This window comes from Engraulis encrasicolus, chromosome 23 (genome assembly GCF_034702125.1).
Source record: "Engraulis encrasicolus isolate BLACKSEA-1 chromosome 23, IST_EnEncr_1.0, whole genome shotgun sequence".
Classification (NCBI taxonomy): domain Eukaryota; kingdom Metazoa; phylum Chordata; class Actinopteri; order Clupeiformes; family Engraulidae; genus Engraulis; species Engraulis encrasicolus.
Genome location: NC_085879.1, coordinates 26317584 through 26327583, shown reverse-complemented (window position 1 = coordinate 26327583; position 10000 = coordinate 26317584). Strand labels below are relative to the sequence as shown.

At 43.7% G+C, this 10000-nt stretch overlaps 1 protein-coding gene across 1 annotated transcript in view; it reads left to right on the top strand.

Moving 5' to 3' along the window:
• The window catches only part of si:ch211-153b23.7 (keratin, type II cytoskeletal 1), a 23121-nt gene that overhangs the window by 11506 nt on the left and 1615 nt on the right, over positions 1–10000 (top strand). Inside the window, exons 5-7 of the mRNA XM_063189884.1 lie at positions 4902–5000; positions 6287–6487; positions 8910–9035. Of these exons, the coding sequence (XP_063045954.1) occupies positions 4902–5000; positions 6287–6487; positions 8910–9035 (426 nt within the window). The remainder of the gene's footprint in view (positions 1–4901; positions 5001–6286; positions 6488–8909; positions 9036–10000) is intronic.

Below are 10000 nucleotides of genomic sequence, written 5' to 3'. Positions count from 1 at the left end.
TAATAAGCTTATTTCCAATTACTATTTCTTTGTAATTATACATTTCTAAATAATAATAATAATAATAATAATAATAATATTTTATTATCCCATCCGCGGGCCGAGGGCCGTGCTGCGTTGGGCCGGGCCGTTAGAATCAGTACCACCTTTCCCCCCCTAGCGGCGCCCCTGCACACACACACACACACACACACACACACACACACACACACACACACACACACACACACACACACACACACACACACACACACACACACACACACACACACACAAGCGCGCGCACACACACACACACACACACACACACAGACTGGAGCTTCACAACACAGGTACACACAAATGCTCGCACGGAGGCAGGAGAGAGAGAGAGACAGAGAGACAGAGAGAGAGAGAGACTGTAAAAAAAAATGAATGGCAGAAATAAGCATTCAGTACACACATGAAACTCTCGGGGTCATTAGTATTCATGTATTCAGCACGGTATTAGGCGAGTACATTTAGGATTTAACCCCAAAAAAATTGATACAAAAGGTTTTTTTATGGATTCTATTACTATTGGACCTGCTAAATGACATACTAAAAATCTAGTAAAATCTGACTTTGGGAAATGAGTTTTTTTCAACATGGCTGCCATAGGCTTATTATAAGGGTCAAGAGACACTCCAGGTGAATAGGCCAAAACATTTAGCTTGCCGATATCACCATGAAACTTAATCCGGTGATTACTCACATATTTGTGAGAAAAAAATGTATTGCAAGTTTTCTGAAATTTTATGTTTTAATATGGTAATTGGACTATATCTAATTAAATATGCATTAAATTTCAAAATGCAAAACCTCAAAATCTGAAAAAGCCAAGCTCAAAATTACTCTTTTATTTTGTTTCTAGTAAGCCAGAAGATATCTTCAGAAGAGATTATGGACATCTCTTTTTGTTTCGTAGTAAATCTAAACATCTTTGTGCAGACACACCAGCTAGCATTTTTTTTTTTCAAAACATGATTATTTAACATCTCTCTTAGATAAATAATTGAGTTTTATGTGTCTCAAGTTCTTCCAGACATTCTTTGAGTCTGGTGGTATCATTGTTAGCATGTATCAAGGGCAAGGTCAGCTGTCCTCAAATCATAGCCTCTCCACAGAGGTGTCCTAAGGGCTGGTGCTGGGACTCCTATTTGCCATGTACACCACATCACTGGGCCATGTTATCTGTTCTCACAGCTTCTCATACTACTGTTACACCGATGAAGCACAGTTACTTTGTGCCAGATGACTCCACGGTCACACACATTTCCGCTTGCCTCTCTGAACTATCCACAAGTATGAAGGAATGCAACCTTCAGTTGAGCCTCGCCCAAATGCACTGCTGGTGATCCCAGCCAAAGATTTAGGTTGCCATGATATCGAGCTCAATATGGATTCTGCTACTGTTGCCTCAAATAAGGCCACAAGAAATCTAGGTGTCATTGTTGATGACCATCTATCATTCTCTGACCACATAGCCTCAGTTTCCCAGTCATGTCCTCTTTCTCATGCCCTAATTGAATACAAGGCCCTGACCCTTGCCTATGACGCTACAACAGGCCCTACTCTGGCTTACCTGAAAGCTATGCTAAAGCCCTATGTCCTTTCAGGACATTGTCTGTCTCCAGTACCAACCGTTTCACCTTGCCCTCTACTTACACATGTAGTGGCTCCTGTCTATTCAGTTCAGCTGCTGAAAGACCCAAAATACCTAGTGACACCATGATTCATCACTGATGATGTGCCCTGACAAAACAGCACATGGATATTATCATAGCAGTAGTGTCTTTATCCACCCAAACAGCACTCCAAACAAACAGATCCTGAAAACATGTTACTGTAGTTCATGCCAATGTAATTATCATGTAGTAACCTTTATTTTTAAAAACTTTGATCTTGAAAATGACACCTTTCCTGAAGTCAGATTTTCCTAGATTTTTAGTATGTTATTAAGGACACTTAGAGGTAACAAAATCAGTTGAAAAACCTTTTGTATCAATTTTTTGGGGGTTAGGTCTTTTTTTTGCATAGATGTACTCGCCTATATCCTCTACAGGTTAATGCAGGTCCTCCAGTGTGTGTGTGTGTGTGTGTGTGTGTGTGTGTGTGTGTGTGTGTGTGTGTGTGTGTGTGTGTGTGTGTGTGTGTGTGTGTGTGTGTGTGTGTGTGTGTGTGTGTGTGTGTGTGTGTGTGTGTGTGTGTGTGTGTGTGTGTGTGCGTGCGTGCGCCCGCGTGTGTAGGTCCTCCAGGGTTTTTACTCAGGTGTGTTCATTAGGTGAAAGCTAAGTCACTGGCTTCCTCCCTTTAGTCATGTTTCCCGATGCAAAGTTATGAATGAAAGCTGTGGCGATAACCCAAGGGCCGCCCAGCCCAAAGCTAAACTCTCTAAATACACCCTCATTCATTAATTGCCACGGCATAGGTGAAGTGTTACGATTAGCCTAGCTAGCGCCAAAGACCCATTCGTCTCTGTCTCTCTGTGTTTCTTTCTCTGTTTCTTTCTCTCTCTCTCTCTCTCTCTCTCTCTTTCTCTTTCTCGCTAGCTTCCCTCTCTCTCTCTCTCTCTCTCTCTCTCTCTCTCTCTCTCTCTCTCTCTCTCTCTCTCTCTCTCTCTTGTGATTAGTTAGTGCTAAAGACACATTTCTCTCTTTCTCTGTCTCTATCTCTGTCTCTCTCTCTCTGCATTTTAGCGCCTCTAGCTTTGTGCGTGAGGTGTTTTGTAAGGTGCAAACTTGACGCGATCGTCGTTTACCCCTGCCACGTCTTCTTCACACCCCGGAGTAGTTCTGGCTAATGTGTTTCTTCCTGGATGGTGGCATAGGCCTACCGTAAAAAAAAATGTGTCTGTGTGTGTGTGTGTGTGTGTGTGTGTGTGTGTGTGTGTGTGTGTGTGTGTGTGTGTGTGTGTGTGTGTGTGTGTGTGTGTGTGTGTGTGTGTGTGTGTGTGTGTGTTTGCGTGCGTGCGTGCGTGCGTGCATGCGTGCGATGCTGCAGGGTTTCACTTCTTGCTTTGTGTGTGTGTGTGTGTGTGTGTGTGTGTGTGTGTGTGTGTGTGTGTGTGTGTGTGTGTGTGTGTGTGTGTGTGTGTGTGTGTCTGTGTGTGTGTGTGTGTGTGTGTGTGTGTGTGTGTGTGTGTGTGTGTGTGTATGTCTGTGTCTGTGTCTGTGTGTGTCTCTGTGTGCCTCTGTGTGTCTGTGTGTGTGTGTGTGTGTGATGCTGGCTTTCAGTCCTGACTTTTTGCTTTCGTGTCGCGTTGGCAGCTCGAGACGGCCTGCTAATTGCAGGCATGGTTTCAAAACAGTCTCTGGTGGGAGTATGGTACACAGCAGGCTGCGCTAAGGAAGGAAAGAGACAGGGTATTTTTAACACCGCCTAGCTGTTCTGCATCATGAACTGACGCACCTGGACTTGGACTGTTCTGGCTGAATTTGTTTTCACTTTTGACACCAATGTGAAAAACATCCAGTCTTTCAAAATGAATTTTGTCTGGAGATTGGCAGCATTGGGCATACTGTTGTATGAATTCTGGGTAACACTTTATTTTAGTGTTACATCTATTAGCACTAATACATAGCCCTACAATGTTAATGCCTGTATATTGTATAAGTAACTTGTAGTAAGGCATGTGCTAAGCAAAAGGAAACATTTGTTGTATTCGCCAATTTCTTGTTCATACACAATTAGGGATTCATTACCAATATTACCTTAGTAACGACCTTACAAATGTTTGATTTTGCTTAGTACATTAGTGCACTTGCCTTACAAGTTACATATACAGGCATTAACATTGTATGCATTAGTGCTAAAAGATGTAACTGTTTTTGGCATTGTCGCCATGGCGAACCTCAATTACAATACATTGCATAGAGTAGGGAAACGGCAGACTGGGTTGAATAAGGTCCACATACATAACACTTGTATACAAAGCAACTGATAATTTTGTATTAATGTACTCAGTACAGTCCCTGATGCAAAGAGAGGTTATGCGAATTGTTCAAAATCATGGATGTTAATTGGATTTGAATCCATGACCTAAACATTAAGGCATGGCTTGCCTTGGAACACACTGTAAAAAAAAGAATTGTTGTTTTTATGGTAAATTGCCGGCAGCAGTGGTTGCCAAAGCCTACCATTAAATAAATAACGGTATATTTCTTTTTTACATTTTACGGTCACTGACTGTTGCAATTTGACACATTTGACATTTGAGTAGGGCACTCGCCTGCCATGCGGCTGACCCAGGTTCGAATCCGGGCCCGGGTCCTTTGCCATCCCTTCCCTGTCTCTCTCTCCCCACTCGTTTCCTCTCTCTCCCCACTCATTTCCTGTCCTCACCTTCATTATCCTGTCAAATAAATTCAAAAAGCCCAAAAAAGTATTTTAAAAAAAGGGATAGGTCTAGGTTTAGGCGACCTCGTCAACATGCAACGCAGCGGGTATACCCTCGACATCAAACATTGCTGCCTGGTCAACGGAAGTCAGAAATTGACGAGTTAGAGTGAGGATGAGACTGTGTTGACAAAATGGGACAGAAACAGGAGCTGAGGGGGCTCCGTTACTCAGTGGGCTAATGCACCACACCATAAATCCAGGGACCCGGGTATCATCTCGATCCAAAGTTTTTTTCTGGTCCTTACCCAACTCTCTCCGCCCTCTCATTTCATGTCACTCTCTAATTATCTTATCCTAAATAAAGGCATAGTGAAAACCCCAAATATACTGTATATAAATACACGTACAAATATACTATTTAAAACAAGAAAGAAACAGGACCCAGAATATTACAATACCATCTTGTCTTCTCCTGTCCCCCTCATCATACAGTTTAATTTTACAGTACCATCTTGTCTTCTCCTGTCCCCCTCACCATACAGAGTATAATGAACGTCTCCAGACCACCAGACACGAAGTCGGACTCCAAGTCCCCAGACCAGAAGAAAGCAGCTGCTCACCGCAACGGGCCTCAGCACACGGTAAAATCACCAGTGATAATATGTACCGTAATATAATAAAAAGAGTTGAAATGAATGGCTCTGCCGTGGCCTAATGGTAGAGCACTGGGTTACTATGCAGGTGACCCGGGTTCGATTCTGGCCCGGGGTCATTTGCAGATCCCTCCCCGTCTCTCTCTCCCCACTCATTACCTTTCTCCCCTCCACTGCCCCGTCAGAAAGAAGTGCAAAAAAATATATATTTAAAAAAGTTGAAATTAATTCTGATGAAGATAATATTTCGTCCTCCTCAAAAATAGCCTTAATTGCACTCAAAGCATTTGCACACAAAAAGTGTACACAATTGTGCACAAAAAGAAAAAGACACAATTGACCAGCACAATACCATAACATCATAATCGTAATTACATACAAAATAGTTCTTCTACATGTGCACACATAACTATGTAATATCATACACCCGTCTCCAAAAGAGTTGTCGCCTATCCATCTGTTTGGAATAACAGCTAATAACCTGACTTTCAATTAATCACTTGGCTTCAGAAGTCACTCATATGAAAGCTACAACCCTCCCGAATGAAAATGTATGTACAAAAATAAATGTCATGCACCAAAGAAAGATTGACCCTAATGAACACAGACAGGGCAGATTTTCACAAGACAAAAGTTTTGTCGCCTATCGAAACATGGTACGGATACAGCTCTTATGAGGAGCTGCATGCATGCTGCAGGTGTTTGAGAGCTTTTATCATTGATTAAATCATGAAGTTAAACATGTATTGCTCTACGAATAGCGAATATGTCACCATCTCTCATTGATCTTCATTGTTTTTCATTGTGTTGCTTTCCATGATTACAATGACCCTAAACATACAACTAATGCCAAAGTTGATTTTCTGGAGAGGTGAGAGTGATTCAGTGATTAAGTATGACACCCGATCTGTGTATTTGAAGTGTTTTGAAGTGACTAGTCTGCTCATTTTCACATTATGTTCGATAGGCGACAAAACTTTTGTCTTGTGAAAATCTACCCTGTCTGTGTTCAATAAAGGGTCAATCTTTCTTTGGTGCATGACATTTATTTTTGTACATACATTTTCATTCGGGAGGGTTGTAGCTTTCATATGAGTGACTTCTGAAGCCAAGTGATTAATTGAAAGTCAGGTTATTAGCTGTTATTCCAAACAGATGGATAGGCGACAACTCTTTTGGAGACGGGTGTACTACTAGTGTCATATGTAACATGTAATATTTTTTACAGTACGTGTACTTACATCTCTGATTGATACTCATTTTTTACGGAGCAGAGCCCCCCACAGTCCCCCTCGGAGCCCCGACGCAGCGCTGGGGGAGGCAGTAGTGGCAGCAGTGGTGGTGGTGGTGGTGGTGGTGGCAGTAGCCATGCCAAAACACACAAACACAACAGCAGCACAGGGAGGAAACACTCTGCACACACACTCGCCGAAGTGCAGGATCTCAAGGACCAGCTGAAGGCTCTGAAATGCCAGGTATGGCGCGCACACACACACACACACACACACACACACACACACACACACACACACACACACACACACACACACACACACACACACACACACACACACACACACACACACACACACACACACGCACGCACACACACACACACACACACACACACACACACGCACACAGGCACAAACACACACGGTCTCAAAGATACATTAACACTCTCTTAACATAGTTACTGTAACACGCATACATGTACAACGACTAAATGAAAGTGAGACGCAGCAAGCAAATACTGTATGTGTCTGTATTTGTCTGTGTGTGAGAGAGAGTGAGAGCGAAAGAGAAAGATAGATGGAGATAGATGGAGAGAGAGAGACAGACAGAGAGAGAGAGAGAGAGAGAGAGAGAGAGAGAGAGAGAGAGAGAGAGAGAGAGAGAGAGATACACTCACATCTGATACTGAGGACCCTCATGACCCCTCTTGACCTAAGGGACCCAAAGGCCATCTGAAATGACAACCCACACACACACACACACACACACACACACACACACACACACACACACACACACACACACACACACACACACACACACACACACACACACACACACGCACCGCACGCACATACCCAGGTCAAGACCGTTAGGACCAAGGGTAGGTTTTTAAATGTCATGCACATGAACAAATATTAGCACACACATCTGCACACACTGTCTGTGTACACATGTGTACACACACTCACAACCAAACACACACACACACACACACACACACACACACACACACACACACACACACACACACACACACACACACAGCGAGAGAGAGAGAGAGAGAGAGAGAGAGAGAGAGAGAGAGAGAGAGAGAGAGAGAGACCTGCACCATAACACACAGCAATTGCTCTGTGAGGCTTCTATTTCCACTGAAATCCTGTGCAGTCTCACGCCTCACGTGCAGTCTCAAAATAAATAACTAGAGAAGAGTTCCACCCAGTGGTGAAATGTAGTACTGCAGCCCATTTTGCCTACTCCATCTTGGGGATTGGACTGTCCATCCTCATACCAGAGATATTCTAGACAGAGATAAGTCTTTTTGTTTCTTTACCAGTATCCACTTCATGTCTGGTGAACGCCCCTTTAGGAGACCTTCGGTTAGGAGACCTTCGGAGTCCTGAAGTTGAGAATAAATGAAGTCCCCTTAGCACTGTAGATGGCGGTAGCGCACGTCTTGTGCAAACACCTCAAAAAGAGAAGAAGAAGGAGGGGACAACGCCCCCTTAGGAGACCCAACTTGAGCACACGCTTTTGCATTGAGTGGGCGTGTTTTGATTCCTCTTGATTAAAATTCCAAACTCTTTGCCCATCCAGTTTTCTGTATTTTCAAACGGGAGTGTCAGTGCCGTGCCACTTGGTGGTGCTCTAACACAACTCTTGCCCATTCGTGTGTCAAACCACAAGTTTGACAAGGCTGAATTTCAAGCCCAGAGGAGTTGTTTTTACATTGTGTATACTGTAGCCTTGCACAGGATTAGGGTTAGGGTTAGCGGTAACACTTTATTTTAGGGACACATCTATAAGCACTAATACATACAATGTTAATGCCTGCATAAGTAACTTGTAAGGCATGTAGGCTACTAAGCAAACGCTAAGGCCTACTAGGTCCTTACTAAGGTTAAATTGGTAATAATAAATCCCTTATTGTGCATGAACAAGACATTTGCGAATACATGCCTAACAAATGTTTGATTTTGCTTTGTACATGCCTTACAAGTTACTTATACAGGCACATTGTATGTATTAGTGCTAATAGATGTATCCCTAAAATAAAGTGTTACCGGGTTAGCATATTTTTATGTTGTGTAGATGTGTACATTATGTTCCTACAGTAGATGATTTATCTTTACTCTACTGTACTCCTCTACTTTTACTTTCGCTTTCACTACTACGAATGTGCACAGTGACACACGAAGGAACTGTAAATTCAAGTGATACAAATGTGTCGTTTAAGTCAATTGGGACAACGTCCCTTCCTCACCTCCCTCTCAAGCCAGAAGCTGCTATGTGAGGCCAATTATAAGGCAAGGCAAGGCAAGTTTGTTTGTATAGCGCATTTCATACACAGGTGCAACTCAATGTGCTGTCAATTATAGAGCACAGGTCCATCTATAATATAAACAGTGGACTGAGCCAATAATACCCCCCCCCCTCCCAGATGAAGCTGTACGAGGAGGACTAACCATACACCCCCCCCCCCCCCCCCACCCCCCGACGAAGCTATTCCAAGCGGACTAACCATATCCCACCCCCGACGAAGCTGTACGAGGCAGACTAACCATATCTCCCCTCCCTCCTTCTTCTGCAGACGAAGCTGTACGAGGCAGACTAACCATATCCCATATCTCCCCCACACCCCCCTCCCTCGTTCCCCTGCAGACGAAGCTGTACGAGGCGGACTACCGGATCGAGCACAAGGACCACGAGCGCATGCTGCATGAGAACAAGAGGCTGAGGCGCCGCGAGGGAGAGATGAGACAGCAGATGGCGCTCTTGCAGGAACAGGTCAGTTTCATTACATTACATTACATTACACTTAGCTGATGCTTTTTGTCAAAGCGCCTTACGGATATTAGAAGGCATTGGTTACAGTCTCAGGAGCAATGTGGGACCAACTCCCTAACCCAGTCTTTCTCAAAGTGGGGCGTGAGCACCCCTGGGGGGGTGCGGAGGCATCTCAGGGGGGGCGTGAGACATCTGATTTTGTTTTTTTTTTCTCCCAAGGAAATGATTTCCTGTATCGCCAATAACTCAATAAGTTTAAAGCCCTCACCAACATTATATTATTAATTGTCATGAATTTGAATAGCATAGGAAATGAACACACATCTGCATTCGACCCTCTTTGTTTGATCGCAAAATCAGTCTGCGTGAGTACTGTTGTTGCTTGGGGGGGGGCTCGGAAGCATTCAGACCCTCTGAAGGGGGGAATGATGGAAAAAGTTTGAGAACCACTGCCCTAACCACTAGGTCCCACCAATTTGAACATCATAGTCTTTACTCTCATATTCCCTTGGGTGAGGCCTATGCCAACAGACTGCTGGTAGTTCATTTTGACAAAGCAGACCATGTTTGACAGAACAATTGAGGTCGGTTACAAGATATTTCAACAATGCAGTCTCATTTCCACCTGTGTCGTGTGGTAAGGAAGCTGACACCTGACACCTTCAAGCCTTGCAAGCGCACGCAGGGCTGAAAGATGACTGACATTCATTGACATTTGATCACACCTCCTGTCAGCAGTGATTGTTGTTGAGACATTGTTACAAACACACTTGATTGACATGAGGTTCAATAAAGTTAATGATTCTGTCCCTTTTCTAAATTTGTATGGAACGGTCTTGACTTGGCTTTATATTAGAAGTTGCCAGCTTAGCAGGGGTGCCGCCAGAAAATTTGAGCCCCATAAAAAAGTCGAATTTTGAGCCTCCTTAAGGGCCCCTGTCAGTGCTGTCAGTGCTTAGGTCCTT